The 25694-nt window shown below is 37.0% G+C and overlaps 1 protein-coding gene across 6 annotated transcripts in view; it reads left to right on the top strand.

The window, feature by feature from the left end:
- The window catches only part of LOC131431279 (disintegrin and metalloproteinase domain-containing protein 10), a 235095-nt gene that overhangs the window by 198494 nt on the left and 10907 nt on the right, over nucleotides 1-25694 (top strand). For 5 of the 6 annotated variants that reach the window (XR_009229659.1, XM_058596890.1, XM_058596893.1 and 2 more), the window contains exons 6-13: nucleotides 17230-17849; nucleotides 23407-23553; nucleotides 23615-23775; nucleotides 23845-24079; nucleotides 24148-24670; nucleotides 24730-24971; nucleotides 25055-25336; nucleotides 25393-25639. Coding sequence is in view for 5 of the 6 variants with exons in the window: in XM_058596890.1 (XP_058452873.1) it covers nucleotides 17230-17849; nucleotides 23407-23553; nucleotides 23615-23775; nucleotides 23845-24079; nucleotides 24148-24670; nucleotides 24730-24971; nucleotides 25055-25336; nucleotides 25393-25639 (2457 nt within the window). In the remaining variant the exon portion in view is untranslated. The remainder of the gene's footprint in view (nucleotides 1-17229; nucleotides 17850-23406; nucleotides 23554-23614; nucleotides 23776-23844; nucleotides 24080-24147; nucleotides 24671-24729; nucleotides 24972-25054; nucleotides 25337-25392; nucleotides 25640-25694) is intronic. The other variant, XM_058596894.1, reaches the window with a different exon arrangement.

Here is a 25694-nt window from a genome sequence, read left to right as displayed (position 1 = left end):
TGCTTCTTACTAGAAAGCGAAATCTAACGTACATTTGGCAATTTGGATGCTATGGATAGTAGAATCTGATTGCTGCGGAATGAACATTGCATTGAACTGTAGCGGGCAGTGCTTTGATTAGCGTATTTGTATCGACTTTTTTCACTACCAGAAGTGAATATTTGTTCGAGTTATTTTCTTCTGATTGGATGCAATTCTGCGATTGCATTCGCTTCGATAACTGAATTAGATAGTTTTGTGTTGAGTCAGTTTTTAATTTTTTTTTTCGTAGTTTCAGTAGTTGAAACCTGTTTTTGTGTAACATGAATAGTTGATTGAAATCATTAATTAGTTTCAGTCAAGTGAATTTGCTCAATTTCACTACTTCAAACAGACTGGTTGTTACTTACTTGGGAATTTAAAAACTCAAGAATCTGCCCAATCGCTTTTAAGCACTAAGCTTAATTTAGTAGAAAATTTTCATTTCTACTCACATTCAATTATTTTTATAAATTCTCTAACGCATTATAATGCCATGTGAAGAGGCGTCAAATTCTAGGAATATTAACCCTTGAGCTAATGACAGATCACCTGCTTCTGATATCCAATACTTGCACTTTTCTGGACCAAAAGAAAAACCGTAATATTACCGTCGATGGTACAATATTCATATCAAATTATATCCTCCACGGATAAAAATCTATTACCGGTATCATGATTTTTTAATCATGAAATCATGAGCCATGTCTTTTCATGGAATTTTATGAGCAAAATGATTGATATCATGAAAATTTTTATGGAAGATGTGTTATTGTTCATGAAAACAATCATTTTGCTCATGAAATCATGACTTATTATTCATGATAGACATTATTCATGATTTCATGATTTTTAATCATGGTACCGGCAATGGATTTTTATCCGTGTTGTTATTTTCATTGGCATTGACTCAAAATAGCCGAAAAAAATGTCACTCCCAACTCCGCTTGTAAATTTTGAAAACAAAATCAATTTCTAGTCAATGACAAAATCGGAATAATGGTTACAAATTTGTGTTCTTTCTTTCGTTTAGCATTCCATGCATTTTCGGTTTTTCAGTGATAATCATATACTGTTCAACGGATGCTTCGAGAATCGACAATGATAGAAAACGATACATAATGATGTTTAGCTGTTGGTGCTTGTATCTATAGTCATTTTGGTTTCAAATAAGTTACAGAATGTAATAACTTCGATTTATCATATTTTAGAGTCTCTTCTCAACCAGATTTTTAATATATTGAAAAAGGAATGAGAATTGAAATTCAACTGAATTTACAGGCAAATAATATTTTGGTTTCGGCTTGTCGTAGGGAAACGAGTGACGTTGGCATTGATACTCTCTTTTGTTGAAGAAAAAAACGAAAATGCTTCCTCTCTCTCTTTGTTTGTTTTGAATTTGATCATTCACGAACGAGACAGTAGAAAAACGAAAATGAAGCAGTTCGTTTGAAGCAGCACGTGACACTTTTAAGCTTTGTCTGGACATTGCTTGCTGCATATCATCATATTTCCGTAATGGCAAGATACCAAATCCACCAAGAGCTAGGTAGAAAAAATGTATTGTCAGAAGAAATGCGACGTTTTTCTAGGCACTCGATTTGAAGTCACTGTTTTTTTAAGTCGAAGGTCTGGCTCATATGGCGTGACCGTAGATCACAAAATTAGATTCAAATTAAAGGTCTTGTGATCCCATCCAAACCGTTAGAATTTCACCCGAAAATAACATTCGTTTTCGGAATTACGAAGGTGAAGAGTATTTAAAAACGTATAGCGTCACTTTAAGTGGCGAAGCAGAAAACATTGGAAAAATGCTTAACTGGGCTCGAAATTATTCCAACCATTGCTAGTCATTGTTAGTAGACGGCCTATCAAACAGATTCCGGCTATCCTGTTTCCCGATTTCCGATTCTGGAAGTTTTGAAAATAGTGTCTGAGGTTCATTTAATCCAAAATGAAACTCAGACTATTTTCACAGAGACGGTTTGGATGATTTTCATGAACTTAGGTTTAAGTAGAAGGTGTTATAATCCCTACAAAAAAAAATCCAGATTTTCATCTGGATCCGACTTCCGGTTCCGTAATTACTGGGTTAAGCGTTAAAAAATTTATACCGCTACCTAAAGCGACGAAGCAAAAGTGGGAAAATTTCTTTTCAGTAAGGTTCAAAATTGTTCCAATTTGTAGGTCATATTTGTTGCTGGTGATGCGGTCCTCAAAATTAGGTTTTGCAAGTATTGGAAATAGTAGTCCCGAAATCGGACACTTTCATCGGTTGGTTTGATACATACTATTTATTCATTCATTGGACTATTACTTCCGGTACTTCTGGAACCGGAATCTGAGAACCGGTATAGTCAAAACTACTTAGTTTGGCCATCAACTAATAGGACCTACATATTGGAAATGTTTTACAATTCCAAAACCGGAAGTCGGATCCATACAAATGTTCATAGTAATCTAGGGGATGATAAAATCTTTCACTTGAATCAATGAAAACCGGTCGAAAAGTCTTCGAAAAATCGAAGTAAAGTAATTTCTATTTTGGGATTTTTAAATATTATTTCCGGAATCGGTAACAGAAATGTGTTTTTTTGGCCATCAACTAACAAGATCTGCTAATTAGAGGATTCCACCAACCACTTTTAAATAACTCGCTTCTTTTTGCAATCGATTTTTTTTTGTGCATCACCCTGTAACTTTAAACCCTGTAACTTTAAACCCTGTAACTTTAAACTTTAAGTCGGATCGAAGTGAAATTCAGGATTTTCCAATCAGATCTTAAACCCTTACATTTGATATTAAGTTTGTGAACATCTCCGAGAAAAGTTTGTGCACATATTTTCATTTTTGAACACTAATAATCCTGTAATTCCGGAACCGAAAGTCGGAGTCAGAAAAAAAATTTGGAACGTCATACCTGACCACAAAACCTTTCAACAAAATTTAAGTTTTTTTTAAAGTTCAAGTTTGGTTTACCTCGACGAACTTATTCGAATTGTGTGTGGAATTCAGCCCTCTGGGTCTCGGTTCAAAAGTCAGTTTTTACAGCTCCTTTATACCGCTGACAGACATGTGATTTCCGTACAATGATTTCTGTACAACGCTGTACGCGTACAACGATGAGGTGACAGACATGTTTTGCGCACAGAAAGAATGTACAGTGAAACGAAACAACTCAAAACTTTGATCGATAATATAGAAACCAATAATTTTTGTGGTTTGAAGTGTATTCCTAGTAACTGATTTATGACATAAATAATCAATGCCTCTCTGAATTAAAACTAATTTTGTGTGTGAGCGTTCTTCGGATAACAATTTTACTCATATCAAATTTTATGGTTTTAAGGTAAAATTTTGACACGTTTGTTCTGGGATACATGATTTTTATCTTCACTATTTAAATGTAATTAGCATTAGGAAAAATTTGATGTCCACAATTTTGATGTTCTACCAAAACCAAATAAAAATGGAAAATGAAGGAAGTATGAAAGGCTTTCAGAACTAATTTTCGGAACACTAGCACTAGTTTTTATGCAACGAAGCTGATTTGTTCCGGAAAGGTGATTAATCACCGAATTTTGTTTGTAAATCAAGCCGACTTTTGCAAAATCCGCAAAAATTTCAAGTTGTTCAGTAATAATTCCTTTTTTTATTCACAATAAAAATAAGAGCGCATAAACTTTTAACATTGAGCCTCAAAATAGTAAATAAATCTAAGATATTCTTATTATGTAACCAATAAAAACGGCATAGCAAACACATATTCAAAAAAAAAATGCTTTCAACGAAACATTTTATTCATTACGAAATTTTCATAAGAAGGATTACGTTTATCATAAAGCTGCTTTTAAAAGTTGAATTTGAAATCATTCCGAAATAGATTTGACATAAGTTTGATGCTTCGTTTTACTTCATAACGCTTATGAAAAATGGTCTACTAGGCTGGAATATAATCTCATAATGGTTTTATTAGGATTTTGAGGAGTTTAAAGTTGTGACTACACAATTGGTTTATAGATGTTGTGTATATTTATCGTTTATTATTACCGCATGTGCATTCAAAATATGAATCACCAAATTTATGAACATTTCTTGGTTTGACTTCCTTTTTAAAATAAGCTACAACGTTGATAAAGTGTACAAGTTTTATGCTACTGGTTAGCATTTTTTTTTTCAAAACAAAACAAAAGTTGTTTATTGTTTGATACTCTGAAAAAAGGAAATATTGTTTCGTGAGTTCACCATCGCTCGTCAATGGCGCTGGTAGCAGTAAACAGTGATGTGATTTTGCGCAGTACAACGATGAATGACCGTAGTACGGAAATCACCGTTGTATCATGATGCTCGCGTGATACCACCGTAATTCAGGGTGACAGACATGTGATCTCATGGTGTACAGTGATACCGATATCTCATGTCTGTCATAAGCATTAGACTAAACCGTGAAGAGAAGTCCGTAGCGGCAGGCCTTCCATTGTGATTATAAAAATCAATGTCAAAATTAAAGGAAATAATACTGGGTGACCAGAGAGTGACATAAGGATTAGTACTAAGCAAATATATCATAGTTTAAGCAAGATTCAAGGATGCTGCATACTCAGGATTAAAAACAGGAACGCAAGCACATTTCGGAAGCATGTTCTGATGCCTATGCTGTTGACACTGTTGACGAAGCGAATGAATAACCGACAATAGGCTGAAATTGGGCGGAATGGTTATGCAGTCGGTTCTTTGGGTTTGTCAGAATATGATTTTCGTGGACTACCTCGAAAAAAGAAAAACACCATCGACAGCAAGTATAAGTGTGCATTATTGGAGCAATTGAAAATCGGAAAAATCGATTTTCGAGAAAATGCGTCGGTACACAGGAGCATAGTGTGAGCTTCATTTTGAAGTTCTGACCGCTACTTCCGGAACCTGGTCCGAGACCAGAAGCCGGATTCGGTTGAAATAGTATATAAGTCTATGACACCTTTCATTTGAATAAATTTTTACATCTGTACAAATCGTCCCAGTCATCTTTGAGAAATTTATGTGAACTTCGTTTTGGAGTTTTTCACCGCTACTGTTTTTTGCATCGTCACTCCGAATGACGAATTAAAATTTTTAGTGCTCATCATCAGAGATACAAGGTAAAAATTTCAAATATATTCATGAACAGTTTTCTATAAAGAATGGTGCACGGAATTAGTTTAGCGAACAAAAAAAAAAAAGACCGCGGCGATTTAATAAACCTGTAATTTTTTACGAATGTCTACGAAAAACGTGATTTTTAAAAGTCTACAAAAAATTCTGCAACTTTAACATGTTCGCAGCTTATTTTAGAAATCAGCTGATTTACAAACAAATATGCAGGTCTGACATCGTTGATCTAAACCCGGAAGGTGACTCAATAAAATAAAATAGGGTCATGTGGCATTATAAGGCACTTCATTTGGATACGAATTTGTTAAAATCGGCTCGACCATCAACAAGCAAAAAAAGTCCTGAGCATTACATTCCTTTCGTGAAATTTGGCCTTTCTGTTTCAACAGACTTCGCAGCCGATTCATAGCGTACAGAATCATTGCATGGCTATTGCTACTATCCTACTGACACTAAGAATCCTTCCAGGTCGAGGCTCGAACATACGACCAACTGGCTCGTGAGACCACCCGGGTAGAAGAGATTTGCAAACCAATAACAAATTTATTATTAAAACCGAACTTCTCAATGGTAGAAATTAACATTATTCAGTTTGATAGTTAAAATATCAAAATACATAACAAAGTCTTCATGAGAAAATGTCAATAAAATATAAAATTCGGTCATTGTAATATCAAACCAAAAACAAAATATTTTGAGAAGAAGAATTTCACAGTTATTTTATATTCTAGCATTCAGAATTAAATAATATAATAAGAATTTCTCTTATCTGATTCTGATGCAGTTTATTAAATTGTATTTTATTTGAAGATAGAACTACTGGATCAATTGTACTTAATCCTATTTTATAATAACTCATTAATAACGAAATAAGATATAATTACTAATTTAGATGCTAAACAGATATTGTGCAATTTCTTGATTCTCTAGTTGAGATATCACGAAGATATCAAGTATCGCTATGATGGCAGAGAAACGTCAAGACAAGATATGATAGTAAAATGTGTTATTATTTTGATCTCTGTTTGCCATTTACATCTACCCGGGCAGTGTCCTATGCATTGAACCGCCAACCCGGCCATCAACACAGTTCGACAAATAATCAACAAACTTTGCAAACTAGAAGAGCTTATCGAATAGTTTCTAAATTTTTGCTCCTTTTTACATCTTCACTTATAAGAACACACCCTTGGAATTGAAGGTTTTAATACTTTCACTCAGTTTTCCGGATACCAGAAGTCTAATCTGGACTATGGGACTATATGATAGAAGAAATGTAAAAAATCGATCCCTTTACTTTGACACATAGAACTTCTTGCTTCAATCTCTCATTGTCCTGTCAAAAATATATGAGTATTTACATAAATTGCTAATTACTTGCCCTCACTCTTTAAAAAAAGATTAATAGATACTAGAGGCACACCTAGAACTAGACACATGAAGAATCATATATCCGATTAACGTCTGCTGAACACAAGGTCTGAAACTGAACAGGTGCCCGACCAGGCCAAACCAATGAAACATCAATTGATGATAGCCTCGACCATGCGTTTCAAATGTTCACGTGGGCAACGTAGCCTAGCTGGTCTGGTATTGAATGTATGCAACATAAAATACGAGACGTGCTCAGACAGAATTACCTTTAAAGAGTTTAGAACATCAAAATAAATATAGCAAATAACAGTGTTTGCGACGCCTTCGTCTTGTTTCAAAGTAATGATTACATTTGAATGGAATAGAAGATTTTTCGAATGTCAGGATTTCCCGTGTAAAACACAACACTGTACAGCTTTTCTTTCTCTGTTTCACCCTGTAAAACCGTGAAGTCGCTTGATATATCTGCAAAATTTGGCACTACTCCGTGTCTATTTTGTATTTGGGAACGCAACAAATTTTAATTTCCGTTACGTTTCGTTTTCGACTTCGACTGAAATGCTAAGCACTGAACAGACGAAAAAGAGGCATAGGAAAAACTTCATAGTATTTATATTTGCTAATTTAATGATTATTCGACAGACTCTGTAGCCAAAAATACATTCATGAAACATTCAAATTTAACGCTTAACCGTCAACAATCCGATTACTTTAGAAACTCATAAACGGCAATTAAGATTCGTGGTAGCTTCGAGTCCGATGCTATTTTTCAATGTCAACTTTTATTCGAGTGCTTTCACGAACGCGAAGTGTGGCTCAAGTCCTACGAGATGAACGAAGTCGTTCATCAATTATCTATCACTTCAATTAGCGAATCTTACCAAACCGTGACAAAAAAAACGGCAACTTTCGAAAACCGCCCAAAACATCAAGGTCAAAGTTCCGCAACAACGTTTTCCTTGCCAACGAGGGACCCCTTTTAAATAAACATTCGCTTTCTTTTCGACCGCATCATCGTTGTTTGTTCGTTAGTTTATCTCACGGGGCCCCAGTATCAACCCGGTGCCCACTAGGTCTGTGTCTATCTGTTTCTTCTCGGAACTCCCTGCGGTGCCGTCCGCTGCTTATCTTTTCCTCTTCGCCGAAATAAAAACTGCCGCTAACTGAAGGCTAATCATACGCTGTGCACTTGGGTTTTTTCGATAATGAAAGTGAGACATCCGAAAGAAAGTTACAGATTGTGCAGAAGCCGATAGTAAATTACGATAAATAGTCGGGGTTATCTGCGCCGACGAAGGTGGTCTGAGCAGGTTTAGGTTCGGAAGTCATTTTTCTCATCTCACCAATCAAAATGTAGAAGAAAAAAAAACAGCTCGGTAATATTTTTGGTACGATTGAAAAACATTTCCGTTCATACACGATGCTGTACCTTTTTTTTTCAACGCTGGACAGTGCCTTTGGTCAGATGTGAAAAGCGAAAGTAAGGTAATGTTTACGTAATGCCGCAATTGTGTGCTTCCATATCGAATATGGTTACCGATGGATTTTTAGATATATTCAGAGTAGAGTACGATTACGGTTGCTATCGTATTTCTGCTCCTTGTTCATTTCGAATGTATTTTGTCTCGACTTTTTTTTACTGAAACGTCTTTCGCTATTCCAACCCAATCAATGATTTCATGTTTCGTTATTCCAATTTCTTGTTTTCTTTGACTGTCGGGAAGTCATTGGCCGCTTACTGCTCAAGTGCGAAACCCGTGAATCGTATCACCTTGTCAATGACATTACTAGAGGTTGAGCACGAATAAATCTGGGCTCTATTGGTAGTCGGAATAAGTTAAATTGTTCTCATTACGGAGTCAAGTGCGTTCCAATTTTGCACAATCGTTTTGAAAATCATGAGCTGATCGTTTGTGTGCTACGTTCTGTTGCTTAACAGCATGGTCATTACTCAATATTGAAAACAATAGATATTTTAATTATTTGCAAATTTATTGTTTGGATGGTCGACAATATTTAATCTTTGAATGTAGCATTTTTATCATTATCAGCTCTTATCTTAGTGATAAGATCGAGTACATAACGCATTTTCTTTGGAAAAATAAATTCAGACGTTATTTTTGGCCCGTTAACTGGTTGAACTGGTTGTTAGTAGTGATTATTGCGTTGAATTTATATAGTTTAATTTGCCAAGGCCACATAATTATCGAATTTTAAAGCAGCACCGGTTCACTGTCATCGCCGCCTAGTTCTCTTACGTCCGATTCGAGCATGATATCGAGTGATCGAGCTATTTCCGAACCACACCATCAGCCGGAACCGCAGCAAAGACGGTCCGAATATCCCATCTATGCTATCGAAGCTAAACGGTTGGAAAGCTACGAGGACTGGCCGAAATTTATGAAGCAAAATCCCAGGGAGCTCAGTGATGTAGGCTTTTTCTATACTGGTAAGAGGGATAGAGTCAAATGTTTCGGCTGTGAAGGGAGGCTGAAAGATTGGGAAGGCGAAGATGAACCCTGGGAACAGCATGCCATGTGGTATAGTAATTGTGAGTACCTGAAACTAATGAAGGGAGAAGAGTATATCGCCCTGTGTTTGGAGAAGAAAAATAACCCACCCACAACGTCAGAACAGCAAGTGCAACATCCTCAGGATCGTAATCACATTGATAATGTTAGTTCAACAGTTTTCATTGCGCAAAAGCAATTCGCAATGCAAAATTAGTAGAAAAATATACCACACCAAATAGTGATTATAGCGACAAAAGACTTTGTTTTACTTCCAGCTGGTTAATGCTGATGATGATGTTCGTGTACTATTTAGATTAAACCCAATTAAACGCTATTTGAAATGAATTTGATTCATAGAATTAACAGGAGCGCAGCATTTAGCTCAGCGTTTGCATGGTGCGCTTGAATTGACGTAGCAAAGTCCTGCATTCCTGTTACTTTTGTGTATGATATTCAAGCTAAATAGGATAATATTAATCAGCTGCATAACACGCTTTGTGATTGAACGTGTTTTTCTTATCATTATAATTATTATTTATCGCAGCATGTATGTCAATGTTATTAGCAGTTTATATTGATTATATTACTCCTCCACGACGATATTGGTGAATAAATTTCAAATACATCACGAAGTATGGGATTTCGATGCGACGGACGAAATAAACTTACCTAACGAGCCTAAAATTATTGATATCGGATAGTCCATATCCTAGAAAATTGAGCGGTAATCAGTTGTGACGTTTACATCACTTATCCCATGCTATCATCGGAACCGTAAGAGACAGTCATTTGAACTTCAAACCTGTTTAATGAACGCAGAATAGCATTGAAACGAGCATAACTTTGTTGAAATGTGGATTCCGAATTAGACAGTGATACTGATAACGAGGAAGTAAAACCAAAAATTAGCATTGAAATATCTACAATAAACACGTGATATGAAAAGGTAATACTGACTGTTTTTATTCACTGTGAATCAAAAAATTTACTTATTTCTACCCCTGATTTAATGCAAAAAACTCAAAGTCGAGGCATGTTTTCTACAAAGTTTATGGTACTCAAATTTTTCGATTTTGTCGAGAAAGTAGATTTGTTTGAAGCTAGGAAATGATTAAAAGGAAGATTCATCAGAAAAGATCACGTTGCTCTATTCACGCTCCACGTTCTCTTCCGCTTACTCCGATATATCACTCTATTTGCCAACAAATACCCACTAATCGTTTCGTATGATATGATCGACACAGAGATTTCGACAAGTTAGATTTGTCGAAATCTCTGCAAGAATCTTTGCACTCTAGCGATCAGGAAAATTGCGCAACTTATATCGATTCACCCACTTTCTTACGAACTGCTTTGACTTTCCTCTGTATTTTGTAGCCGCTGCTATGCGGGTTTTTTGTAATATGAATTTCAAAAGGTTTGAAGGCTTATATGGAATTTTTCGAAGCTGTGCTGTTTTCATGCGAATTTATTTATGCGGTACGTATTCCCCACATCAGTGGCATCTCATGACAAATTTTACAGATTGATGTGGTACGATATCAGATATGAAATGAAATAACGATATACTTCTTGATGTTTTTTATTATTTTGATTTATCGATACCATAGAAAAATTCGACGCTGTGCACGTCGTCCAAATCTGTCAATAACTTCATCATTAAATCCGCTTCGACGTTGCAACTGAGACAGCAATTTGTTTTCAGCTGCCATAAGCATAAGCCACTGAAACCCTCTCCTGAATGTGTGCATAAAAGTTCTCACATAACCGAAAGTGACAGAATGAACAACAAATTCTCTTGTCGAATCTGTGCAGTAATTCATGTACACGGATTTTTTTTGGGTAACTTGTATCTCTGCCGGATATCTCCAAAGCGTTAATCTAACCTTGAGTAATCCGGTCAAATAGTCTATAAGGAAGTATTTGAGTGGGTCTGACTGAAAGGAGAGTAATTCGAAGTCTGTTCCTGAAATTGATGGTTTTAAAACGAAAAACGATGCTGTAATTAATTTAAAAAAAAAATGGTTAATTGTCCAGAAAATGAAGAAATGAATTTTTTTGAATAATTCTCAAACACAAGTTGTAATCAGATCGTAACATTATTTAAGCAAGCAACATTTATGGACGTTCTACTAAAGTGTGTGAAGGAATAAATTCCTGGACAATAATTTTATATCTAGTTCTATCTGCAAGAGTGCAATCTACAGAAGACATCAACATTCACTTTAGAAATCCTTGTTTGGCAAGCAATTTGCATCAGCGGATGAAACAAGGTTTTAATTAAACAATTGAATAAAACTAATTATAAAATTACATCACCAATTCCACAAAAAGGGTAACACCAAAGTTTAAAACACTTGTGACTGTGATTTTCCGAGGAACAAACAAACATTTGTGGATTCATCAACCAAGAAAATTGTGAAAGCAGCAACCATGAAAATAATCAATCTGAATACCTTCAGAATATGAGGCTGCAGTTTTTGTTCTGAATAAACACGAAGTTGGTTGCTTTAGCTGATACCGCTCGGCATGTCGTAACTACATAATAGTTTGAATTATTATTAAGTTTCTTTTTTAGTACTGAATGAACAGTTTTCACTGACAACTATAAAACAAAGAAAGTAAAACTGACAATATGATCTTACAATGCACATGAAGCCTACTCATGTACAACCGATGCAAAGAATAATAATAATAATAAAAATAAATACCAGGAACAAAAACGCTCGAGTCCGATTTTTTTCGTGTTCATTCTTTAAATGTTCAAAGAAGAAGTACCAAAACTGAATTGTGAAGCAGAACGTGATACATCAAAATGATTCCTTGCTGCACGAATGATTGGAGTATGAGTCACTGTCTTCGGAAGGATAGTATCTAAAATCCAGACGGGTTTGAGAATCTCTTTTCTGCTGCTTCGTATCTGATTCGCCTCTACACTCAAAGTGAAAATCTATTTACCTTTGAATGTTGCCGCGCTTCAAGATTACTTCGAACAACAACTGAACAGCAAGCGATTGAAATTTGGATGATTGAAGAAATCAAAATTCCCCTTGCAGGCACTATGAAACGTGTGCCAATAATAGAGGTAATGAGTAATAGTGTCGTCTTGACAATGAAAATCTGCTTGATCTGCTGTATCGAGATGTCAGTAAATTCGTGGTGCATCTTCTCATCTTTATGCAATCAAATGTTTGCATACCTCATGATGGCTGTCATGATGCCAAGTAGCTCTTCTATTGGCACAGGGAATTATCAGTAAGTTTCATCTCTATCGATATGCGACGTGCATTTTTGCATTGTTATCCAAGAAACATATTAGATTTTCAATTCGAGAATAATATCTAGTTTGAAAAGCAAGTCTCCAAAAAATTAGCTTATCATTTACTAGTCTAGAAAAGCAAAGTTAGAAAAGAAAAGGGTACTGCATTTCGATGCGAAACTTGACCATCGCTGTTTCAACATTTCTCGCAACCGATTCTTAGGTATATAGGATAGGATGGTACGATCCTACTGACACCAAGAATCCTTCCAGGTCGAAGCTCGAACATACAAGAACTGGTTGGCGAGACCAACATCTTTTATTCTGAACCATCGACCCGGTTTTATTTACTTATCTGTTACATTTCAAAAGAACATTATCACTACCATTAAATTACGTTTTTCGAGCTATAGAACTTGTCGTCCAACTTCTATTAGTAACATGACATCAAATCAGACCAAGCTAAGACGATGATCATGTCGCTACAACGGAAGCAATAGATTTGTTTCAGGTCTGAATGACGTAAATACCAACAATCTTCAGCTTTGGGTTATATTTCCACGTTAACCGCTTGCTAGCCGTACAATTTCCTTCTAACAACTATTTAGTAAAAATCGCAGTGACTTCTTTATATTTGAATCTAATAGTGCTAATAAATTAATGTTTCCTCGTGTCTCACTCTGGCTGAAGATTCTCAAAGAAACTCTTGAACCTGTCTCTCAGTCGTTCTTTTATTTTTCACCGATTCGCTCAATGTGTACCACAACGTTAATCGATTAAAAACTTTCACATTTTCCAGACAACTTCAAAATGTTTGACGGTTAATTGCGAACAAAAACGAAATTAATCCAGAAGACTATCAGATCACAAAAACATAATGCTTTTTTCGGTGTCTTTGCTTTCTGGAATATTTCGCCTTCGGCTGATCAGTGCTTAATTTCAATATAAACCACTAAGCACAAACCAACAAAACCCCTACTTGTTCACATTCTGCGACGGCCAGTAATAAGTCGTCACTCGTTTACGCCTGAGACGTCAGAAATAACATTGCACCGGTGCAATATTATTGAAGGGTTGCATAAACAGTGCAAACTTTGCGTCTGCTTAGCGGTTTAAACTGAACTGCTTGGCGGACATGGCTGCTCAATTTGAACTACTTTAAGCACTGATGAACCAAAGACGAAATGCGAAGGAATCGAAACAAAATATGTGATTTTTGCACAAACCACCAAAACCCCTAAATGTTCGCTTTCTGGAACAGTTTTGAATCAATATTCAAATATACCCTTATGAATTCTAAATTTCAAAATTTCAACATCTGATTATCAATAAATTTATCAATTCAGCTATTTTGTTTGCTTGCGCATAATTTAGAATTGAAAGAACTGAATGGTTTATGAACTGAAACTGAAGATGGCGAGTTGTCGGGAACGAAAACGGTTTAAATCAAGCTGTTTGTACGTCTCATCGTAACGGAGAATTGAGAATTAATTTCAGCACTATAATTTTAAATGAAAATCTTCATTGGACTTATAGTGTAGCGATCGCGCATGAACATCGACAGCTGAAATTCCATGTGCATTTAAAGGTGTCAGCTTGTCAGCATAAGCAATAGAAATCTGTTGAAACAATTACAGAAGCTCAATAACAAATACAATAAATTGATTTTATCGATCCTCATGGCGTCGATGAGCATTTTACGTAAGCCAAATCTGATTTAATAAAAGTCTGAGAGATCCAAATCGGGCGAGTAAGGTGAATGTCGAAGCAATTGAAGTTGCCATATTATTGTACACATTATCGTTAATTGTGCCCTTCGTGAAGAAATTCGACGACCGCAAACCACAGGTACAAATTGCTTGCCAGACCAACACCTTCTGCCCAAACTTTTCCATCGCCACCGTGGTGTCAGCGTCGTCCAGGTCCTGGTACACCAATTTCGTATAATATTGCGCTCGAGAGTCTTCCTTGGCGTAGGTTTCGTCGTCGATCAGGATGCATCCGTCTTTATTCTGTAGAATCCGGTTATACAGTTTTCGCGCTCTTGTTTTGGCCTGAACTTGCTGTACCAGGGACTTTTTCAGCACCTTCTGTTTCTTGTACGTTTTCAGGGAGTTCCGACCTTTGACCGTTGAATCATCCCGATACTGGTGTTGAACTGCTTGGCCAAATCCCGCGTCGACGCCGATGGGTTTTTCCTGATGTACTGAACCACTTTTAAGTCCCGGCCGGGCTGGCTGGGACTCGTTTTCCTTCCGGATCGGGGCAAATCCTTCATGGGAAGGGTCTTACCGAACTTCTCGATAATATTTTTGACACTGGTGTGGTGCACTTTCACCCTTTTTGCAATTTCGTTGTACGTGACACCACTTTCTGAGCACCAAGTGTGCAGAATTTTCTTTCGCGTTTCCGGATCAATTCGACTCATCATTGAAACGATAAACCGTACCAAAACCAATCGATTGCGCAGCTGTTATTGACATGTAAACAAAAATGTAACCGCAAAACAAGCTGCAAAAAATTAAGCCATTTCAGAGTAATAACTGTTTGAATGTTGCTAACTACTTATCGATACACTCCTTATTGATGCCTTTTAAAAAAAAAAGGATTTGTCAAGGCCTTCAAAATAGGTTTCCGTTCCTGCAATGACCTCAGCATTCGACGAAAATTTCTTTCCCTGGAGAAACCTTTTCAGGTCAGGAAATAGATAATAGTCGCTGGGGGCCAGGTCTGGGGAATACGGGTGATGGTGGACTAATCCGTACCGCAAATCATTCAATTTCACCGTTACTTTTATGCCTGAATGCGCTGGTGCGTTTCTTCCATAGCTTTCCATAGAACTCGTCTGACACGATCAGCTGTTATTCAAATACTAGTGGATAGATTGTCGTTAAATTTTGTATTATGCCATCTAGAGGCTTGTGCTTAACAAAAATATACACGGTTCGAAACTATTCATGTCTTTTCTGTGAGAGACCTGGGGCATTTCATTCCATGTAGACACCTAAATAGTGTTTCACAATTATTTGCCTATTTTTCAAATTTAAATTTGTTGATGGGAGATTTTGAAAATTGCATTTTCAACCACAACCCTGTAATTTTTTTTTCAAAAACAAAAATTTGCCGCTCTAAGTGACGGTATAACATTTTTGACATACTCTACATTACAATTCCAGAATCCAGATTAAATTCAGAAGATTTGTAAAGGTCCATACGAACATTCAAGCTCGTAAAAATCGGTCCCGCCTTCTCTAAGAATAATTAGTACACATATTGTTATTTTTTGTACATTTTAACTCCGATCCCGTCAAATACCGTTGAAAGTCAAATCCAAACAAAATTCAGGAATTTTGTATGGTACCATGAAAACTTTCATTTTAAACTAGGTTTGTGAAAATTGGTTTAGCCATTTCCGAGAAAAAAATTTGGTGAAAAAAAAACGTTACATACACATATACATTACTCGAAGAACTGAGTCGAATGATATGTGGCACTTGGCTATCCGGCCCTTGGTTCAAAAGTTGGTTTTCACAGTGGTTGCATAACCTTTCTATATGAGAAAGGCAATACTAGACGATAAATTATATTCTTTATTCGACTACTCTTGGCGAGTTTGATGAGTCGTCATCCTCTAGTTAAGAAGTTGAATCATCAAAATATCTTATAAATTCTATCCTTTATTTTGTCAGTGAACGACAATGGTGTATAATGACTATTTTGACATTGAATGATATTAATTTCAAAATATCTTTTTCTAAGAAATAACACTAGCAAAGTATTTATGTTATATTCCTTTTATGGAATTTTGTGGAAACAAACTTCATTTTTCGAAGACGATTTCTATTCGTTATTCACCATTAAATATAAATAAAAGTAAGCCTGTCTCAGAGGCAACGGTTAAATTTTATACGAATCCGAAACATAGCTCTGGAGTAACAATTTCTTGTGTGCTGGTAGGCTAATGAATATCATAAAAAAGGCGGGACGAAATAGCGAAACATTAATTAAAGTCCTGTTGTTTTGCCGAAAGCCGTTTTACCGAGATTTCATTTGCCGAATGGGTTATTTTGTCGATAGGGTTACTTCGCTGAATCATAGATTAATCTTTGAATTGCTTTAGAATTCTTCCTAGCCAACCCCGATACCACTCATTCGACTTAGTCAAAGAAACTAGCTTTGAGTAAACCGGGAAAAATAAATAAACCTGGACAGAAGTGATTTCAGTGAAGGGCTGTCATCGCCACTGTAACCAGTGATTCCAAGTCAGTTTAAAGTCAATAGTATTGTCAGATGGTCCTTTTCGCCGTGATATTTTTTCTGATATGCACGTTGATCTAACACAATGGAACGACTGTTTTCGATGTAAATTGTCAGTATTTATCCATGGCAAAAATTGTACTGAATTGACGTTTCCAAAACATATCCGATGCAATCGCTCGGTTGGGAAATGTGAAAGTTATTCAGCGTTTACATACCGACATAAAAGATGGAGCACCCTGTAGTAGCTAGATCCCGAACCGTTTCTTCATTAGCGACAGAGTGTCAAAGCTGTGCAGGTCAATGTCTAAATTCGATGATTCATATTTGAACTCATGTAATAACACATGAAATTGATTAGACTATCACTGGTTAAAGACTATACAGAGAGTGCAGGGGAAAATTTCATTTGGTTCAAGTATTTGCGCAACGGATGCTTGAGGTCACGTTTTTTTTATCAAATCCCTACAGAACGGCTGGCTTCAATAAACAGTCTCATCATATCCGCGCTGCTGAAGCATATCACTATACCAAAAAGGAAAATCATCTCGGCCACATAATTTCGTACTACGCTCTGTCTAATCTGATAAAATCCTTGTTCACCAGGGTGAAATATTTTCAGCACATATCTAACCCTCGCTGTATATTCTTTCATTGCAGGTCATCCCTCCGGTTGCGGTATTAACGAGGAAGTGTCTGCTTGGATGGACCGGGTCCAAAACTCTGCCGTAGACGAGAGCGACGAGGAACAGCAGCGTAACGAGAAAACCACCGTGGAAAGGACTGAAGATGATTCGGACCGCCGACGGAGCGCCTCGTACGCTGGCAACGACAGCGCAGATAGCAGTGTGAATAATTTAGAGGAAGATTTATTCCAAAAATCATCAACTCAGCCAAACTATAATAGTGTTAACGATAGTGGTAGCATTGGCGGAAGCCAGAATTATTATAACAATTATCGTAAAATTAATTCTAAACAGAATGCGAATGCAAATAATTATGGGCAGACAGATAACGGTAGCAGTAGTAGTAGTAGTAGCGGCAGTGGCACGAACCGACTCGAGACCGGCTACGAGTTCAAATTTGCTCACGAAAAGTATTCGAAGGCAGCCAACTGGCGGGCGTCGGACGAGAGTCCCGACGATCGAGACTGGCACCAGAGGTCCCACGAACGGGTCCGGCGAGCATTCCGCATGAAGGAGGAGAACAAAAATACTTGCTCGTTGTACATCCAGACTGACCCGCTAATCTGGCGGCACATCCGGGATAGTATCGCTGATGTGAGTATTGATCTGATAACGCTCCTGGTTTGGTATGATTTGTTTTGTATGATTTTATGATTTGATTAACTTGAATCAGGAAGATTCAAGGGACGTTGATAGGGTGTTCATAACGCTGCATAAAATCAGAAATGACTCAGGCTGCCATTTCAAAAACCGCTAATGTAAAATATGTTCCTGAAAGCAAGTTAAAAATACCAGAACTGTAACTGAAGCCAAACTAAATTGAAACTGAACCCAAACTAAACTGAAACTGAACTGAAACTGAACTGAAACTGAACTGAAACTGAACTGAAACTGAACTGAAACTGAACTGAAACTGAACTGAAACTGAACTGAAACTGAACTGAAACTGAACTGAAACTGAACTGAAACTGAACTGAAACTGAACTGAAACTGAACTGAAACTGAACTGAAACTGAACTGAAACTGAACTGAAACTGAACTGAAACTGAACTGAAACTGAACTGAAACTGAACTGAAACTGAACTGAAACTGAACTGAAACTGAACTGAAACTGAACTGAAACTGAACTGAAACTGAACTGAAACTGAACTGAAACTGAACTGAAACTGAACTGAAACTGAACTGAAACTGAACTGAAACTGAACTGAAACTGAACTGAAACTGAACTGAAACTGAACTGAAACTGAACTGAAACTGAACTGAAACTGAACTGAAACTGAACTGAAACTGAACTGAAACTGAACTGAAACTGAACTGAAACTGAACTGAAACTGAACTGAAACTGAACTGAAACTGAACTGAAACTGAACTGAAACTGAACTGGAACTGAACTGAAACTGAACTGAAACTGAACTGAAAGGAAACTGAACTGAAACTGAACTGAAACTGAACTGAAATTGAAACTGAAACTGAACTGAAACTGAACTGAAACTGAACTGAAACTGAACTGAAACTGAACTGAAACTGAACTGAAACTGAACTGAAACTGAACTGAAACTGAACTGAAACTGAACTGAAACTGAACTGAAACTGAACTGAAACTGAACTGAAACTGAACTGAAACTGAACTGAAACTGAACTGAAACTGAACTGAAACTGAACTGAAACTGAACTGAAACTGAACTGAAACTGAACTGAAACTTAACTGAAACTTAACTGAAACTGAACTGAAACTGAACTGAAACTGAACTGAAACTGAACTGATACTGAACTGAAACTGAACTGAAACTGAACTGAAACTGAAACTGAACTGAAACTGAACTGAAACTGAACTGAAACTGAACTGAAACTGAACTGAAACTGAACTGAAACTGAACTGAAACTGAACTGAAACTGAACTGAAACTGAACTGAAACTGAACTGAAACTGAACTGAAACTGAACTGAAACTGAACTGAAACTGAACTGAAACTGAACTGAAACTGAACTGAAACTGAACTGAAACTGAACTGAAACTGAACTGAAACTGAACTGAAACTGAACTGAGACTGAACTGAAACTGAACTGAAACTGAACTGAAACTGAACTGAAACTGAACTGAAACTGAACTGAAACTGAACTGAAACTGAATTGAAACTGAACTGAACTTACTTCAAAGCAGTTCACTTTAAACGGATATCTAAAAAATAGCATCGATTCGTGGATTGACTCTAAACCAACTCTTTTTTTTAAGAATCGTGAAAGATTAACAAAAGTTGTAGAATGCAAGTGGAGTTCGTTTTGTCAATTTTCTACAATAAATATGGATTTCCCCAATTTTGTTTGTTATGACAAAATATAATTTTTTTGTTTATTCTTTTTTGTAGGTTTAAGAGGGTTTTCTAGAGTGGCCATTGTTTACTGATACTATTTTGGGAATTTTTTAAATTGTGAAAAACAGAATAATGTTTATATTACATATTATTTTTCAATACATTTAAACAATCTTTAAAGTCATTTCATAAAATATTTCCGGAGTTATTTCATAAAATATTTCCGGAGTTGATCAATAGGAACAGATATAAAAGAAAAGTAGAGTGAATAATGAACAATTTTGAAATGTACTTTTTTTCAAACACGATTTTTTCACCATGATATTTCCAAAACAATTAGTTTGTTTTTGAATTGAGATTGTTTCGTTTACTTTTTACCACTTTTGTAGATCAAAAAAAGTAGTAAAATTTATTTTTATCGTTCAACGATTTTTGTAAGGGTTTTGGCAGCAGTTTTAAATCAATCAGTAAGCATCAGAGCTTTCTTAGTTGTTATCAATAACAGCACATTGAATGCTCATAATGATTAATAAGGATAATGTGGATGCTTCTGCTAGATTTCTTTTGAATTTCAGAATAAGTTTGCAAAAGTAATATAAGGTAATATTTTCAATAAAATTCATGTCTTTAAGTGAGCTAATGATTGCCCTAATTTCATCATCTTGAGACAATACTTGTGTTGTAATTTCGGTTTTCATTTCAATGGGATTCACAAAATTGAAAAAGCTTTCGACCTTGACTTTAACCGCCGCTTGCAAGGAGTATTTGATTTTCTTCTTTGAGAGCTAAAATCGGTTTCTGATAGTTTGTAAAAACCTTAGAAAAGTTTAGAAGATAGTTTGATTTGTTCAAAGAAAATCATGGATTGGTTATGGTAGGCTCACAAGAATACGGATATTGATGTCGACGAAGAATCAAATTTAGACCATCCCAGTCACTAAAAGCATAGATTGTTTTTTTGTTTTCCCAGAGCGACAAGCGTTCATTTTAAGAATTTTAGAAGGATGTTGTTCTGTGTCGTTAAAATCCAATTTTGAATGAATACCGTATATATTGTTAGATGGAATCGGTTCTACAGAAGAAGAATTGTTCCTTGTTCAATCATTTTTTATTTTTTTTTCATTTTTTATTTTTTATTTTTTAGGTATACTTTTTTCTTGACTATATTAAGCTAAAATAGTATTGAAATACACTAGAGATGAACAATCTGTTCGCGTACAGTTCAAAAGTACTAGTTCTCCTCGAAGTGTGAGTGAACTGGAGTTCTTTACTGAAAAATGATAGTTCTCAATTCTTCTCAATAGAAATAGACGTAATCATATTCTTTCAGGATGTATACAAATTAGTGGCCTCTTTCAAAACGTGTGCTGGTTTGAGGAGTCTGGTAGAAGTTACATACATTCTTGACTTTTGAAAACGTATCCAAAAGAGAATGATTATTGGTAGGAATACATGCAAAAAGCACTCACTATTATTTAATCTGTTTCCTACAAAATATAATTTGTAGCTCTAATATTATTTTCGAAGAAACATTCAAAGTTTCAGAAGAACGAATGAACGAATTTTTCAGTTAAACTAATTCTTTAGGTAGATCTATTAAGTTTCAAGCGGTTCTTTGAAATGAACGGTTTTGCCCATCTCTAGAAACACTCCTAGTGTGAATAAGTCTTAAGAAGGACTGTCTTTCTAGATAGTCTGGAAAGACTGATTTAGTGGTAGTCTTGCAAAGGACTGAATAGTTCGTGATTTCAATATTGATTATCAGGCTTTGGATTATCCTAAATCTTCTATCAAGAAAATCCCCATATTCTCTCGAACAAAAACGTATTGAAGTCTTGTATTGTTGATAATGCTATATTGCGTAATTAACAAAACAGCACTAAAAATCATATAACCGATACAAGGAGGCTATCGAACCGAAGAAGCCGTTTTAATCAAGATCAGAGCTGATATTCTCACTGAACAGATCTCCACTTATTTACCCTCTTCACAACCGGAAGTTGGATCCGGATAAGATTCGTATGGGATCACAAGAAAATCAGTTCAGCCATACATACATACACACATACAGACATTTTCTGATCTTGACGAACTGATTCGAATGGTATATGATACTCAGAACTCTGGGCCTGGTTTCAAAAATCGGGTGATTGCATAACCTCTGTATATGAGAAAGGCAAGAAAGACTTCTTGTCATTATGAATATTTCCTATTACTGAATCGAGGTACCGAAAAAATACTTCATTTCTCAACTCTCGATATTCTTTTGAGCATGTGATTTCTACTTAATGTTTGAATGAAAGAATAATTTAAAAAATACTTGCCATCTTGACGAAGAAACAAATTTCCTTCTCACAAGAATCAAGCAAGCCAAAAAATTGAATCCACAATCTTCTTTTATCCGAAAAAACAACAGTAGTACCATTTGCAGAAAGATTTCACCTCCGATTGGAGACGGATAATTTTATCGCAAGTTTTCAGTTTCGTTATTTCTGAGGGAACAATAATGAGACGAAATCACTACACAATAATGAGACAAAATCACTACACTACATGACTAGTCATAATTTAAAAATGCTTACTTGCGTTATTAGCCTTATATTAGAGAAAATATTAAAACTGAACTAAATAATAGTTCAAAAATGTTGTCTTTGAAATCTGGTGTTCCCAAATTTCAAGAATGTTCTAACTCCGGAAGGATACTTCTTCGCAAGTTACATTTGCGCTATTTCATTCATCTGTTTCTAGCTGGGCATTAATATGAAGGTTAATTGGTAAGATGCTTTTACTATTTCTATTATAGCATCTTTTTATTTTTTATTACTTTTATAAACTGATTACACTAATTATCATATTCAATGTAGATTATTCAAAATACTCGTAACTATAACCTTTATTTAGTTTCTTTTTGACGTAAAATCGTCATGAACATCTCAGATCGCATAATTGATTTTTTAATTGATATCTGCACCCCGCGAATAACAGACTAGAAAATGATGCTTCGATCATGAAAACTTGCAAAATTTTATGTTTTTAATGTTAAGTTTTTTATGAACTGCTATGTTTGACTGTAATATTCCTCAATTTTAAGCCTATAAAATATATCCCAGATTGCTGCCAAATCAAACATAATTTCCCAGATCGATTTCTTTCTCATCTTTTTTTCACTAATCATTGGTGACATTGGTTTTACTTCGGATATTCATCCTCCATGTCACCATGTCCATGTCCATGAGAGTCAACCCAGTCCGCCGCGGTTGCCACCCGATTTACTACTGGCTATGGTCGTCTCTTCACTTGGCAAACCGCAGACGATGGACAAACTTTCCTTCACCTTTACTGACCACAGCCCGTGGGATAATAAATTACGACATGATTTATTTATTTCACTTCTGGGAGGCATAATGATAAATTTCCACGTTTGTTTTAATGGATGACTCTATCGTGTGTGTGAGAAGTCCGAGACACTGCGGGCTGTTGTGAATGTTGGTCGTCGTGATGATTCGAGTGGGCGTCCAATCACAGTTTGCTTTGGTGTGCTTTGGAACGGCCTCCATGCCAAAGGATTCTATGTCGAACATGAAGCTATTAGCGCCTGAATGAAGTTGACGCGATTCAATTTAACGCTGGTGGTTTCGTTGTAGGCTGAAAGTGAATACAAATGCCGATGCTAATGCGAGTCATCCTTCACATAGTCGTTTCCGGTTGATGTGTTTGGCACTTGACATGTTTTGTGAATTTCTTTTTATCACACTCCTTTTGTGTGTCTGTTTTAGGGGTGAACCCGTTCGTTCGCATAATTTCAATTTCCGTCAATTTTTTGTTTGCTTTTCATTCCAGCATGACCGAGGCCGCAAGTCGGAGATTGATGAGAAAACTCGCGAAGAAATCTTGTCACTCATTGCTCATCATGTAACCGCAGTGAATTATATCTATCGTAATACCAAGTTTGACGGACGGATAGAGCACCGGAATATTCGATTCGAGGTGGGTGTGCTAATTGAAATACACCCGATTTGGACCTATTGATGATTGCTTTCTATTGCAGGTTCAACGAATCAAAATTGATGATGACTCCGCCTGCAATGAAAACTACAACGGAGAATCGAATCCTTTCTGCATGGAAAATATTGATGTTTCGAACTTTTTGAATCTGCACTCGCTTGGAAATCATGAGATTTTCTGTCTTGCCTATGTGTTCACTTATAGGTGAGAATCGAAGAGAGGCTCTTTAGTTTTCCACTTAAACTCACCATTCTTTCACACTTTTTCCCGCAGAGATTTCACCGGGGGTACTCTCGGTCTTGCCTGGGTCGCTTCAGCTTCCGGTGCATCCGGTGGCATTTGTGAAAAGTACAAAACCTACACCGAAACTGTGGCGGGATTGTACCAGAGCACTAAACGTTCCTTAAACACGGGTATCATCACATTCGTTAACTACAATAGCCGTGTTCCACCGAAAGTTTCTCAGCTAACGCTGGCACATGAAATTGGTCACAACTTTGGGTCACCGGTGAGTTCACCAGCTACGTTGCACAGATAGATAGATAGATACATCCTTCTAATTGAAATTCATTACAGCATGATTACCCAGCTGAGTGCCGTCCCGGAGGTATTAATGGGAATTTCATCATGTTTGCTAGTGCCACTAGCGGAGACCGACCGAACAACAGTAAGTTTTCCACTTGCTCGGTTAGGAATATCTCAAATGTGCTGGATGCCATAGAAGACAGTAAAAAGCGAAATTGTTTCCAAGCATCGGAGGGTGCGTTCTGCGGCAACAAGATTGTTGAAATCGGTGAAGAATGTGATTGTGGTTTCAACGACGAAGAGTGTGCGGACAAGTGTTGCTATCCTCGTGTAATCGGTGAGGTAGATCTCGGTCTGAATGCAACTGCCCGGGGCTGTACCAGGAAGGCACGTACACAGTGCAGTCCGTCGCAGGGTCCGTGCTGTGACAGTAACACGTGCAAGTTCGTCTCCAGCTATGCCAACATCACCTGCAAGGAAGAAACTGAATGTTCCTGGAGTTCGACCTGTAATGGGACGACTGCCGAATGTCCGGAACCGAAACCTCGTGACGATAAGACCAAGTGCAATAATGGTAATGGTTTTGAGATGTTTGTTTGTTCAAACTAATTTCTTTACCGCGTCTTCCAACAGGTACTCAACTGTGCATCAAAGGTGACTGTTCCGGATCGATTTGTCTGCTGTGGAATATGACCGAGTGCTTCCTAACATCTCACATCATTCCGAACATCGACAAACGCAAACTGTGCGAACTGGCATGTCAGAACGGGAACGATACGAACACGTGTCGGAGCACGAGTGAGTTCGCTCACCTCTACGGTTTGCCAGATGGCGGTATCAGCTTGCGCCCAGGGTCACCCTGTGATAACTTCCAAGTAAGTCGATTCAGAACTTCAATTCGATTCAGCTATTCCCCGATCGATTTCTAACATTTATTCTTTTTCCCTACCCTAACCAGGGTTACTGTGATGTATTTTTAAAATGTCGTGCCATCGATGCCGAGGGACCGCTGGTGCGGCTCAAGAATATGCTGTTCAACCGGCAAACACTGCAAACTGTCGCCCAATGGGTAACAGAGAACTGGTATATGGTGTGCTTGTTCAGCATCCTGTTCGTCATTTTCATGGGTATGTTCATAAAATGCTGTGCAGTTCATACACCCAGCTCGAATCCGAAGAAACCTCCAGCTCGACGGATCACCGACACCCTGCGACGGCCAATGAACACGCTGAGACGAATGGTGAGAGTTGATCAGCTAGTGCTAAGTAAAATTATAACCGTTTCTTGATTTTTCAGCGTCATCACAATGGGCACGGGCCCCGAAGTGTTCCCGTGCCGCACGGTGAACGTTCCCGCGGTGGCGGAGGTGGAAATGGTGCTGGTGGAGGCCGAAGCAGAGGTGGCGGAGGTGGTGACGGTCACGGTGAACGTCGCAGCGGGCAACCGTCGTCCTCCACTGGGGGTAGCCGACCGAACAACAGTTCCAGAGTGCCAGCGCATGGGTATGGTGAGGGCAGAGGCCAACAATACTATCCACCGAAAGGTGTGTTCTACCAAGAGTTACTAATGTTTTTTGAAGTTGTTTCCTATTTCTCTTC

Source organism: Malaya genurostris, chromosome 2 (genome assembly GCF_030247185.1).
Source record: "Malaya genurostris strain Urasoe2022 chromosome 2, Malgen_1.1, whole genome shotgun sequence".
NCBI classification, from domain to species: Eukaryota; Metazoa; Arthropoda; class Insecta; order Diptera; family Culicidae; genus Malaya; species Malaya genurostris.
Note: the sequence above shows the minus strand (reverse complement) of the source record. Positions and strands in the feature narration are given on the sequence as shown.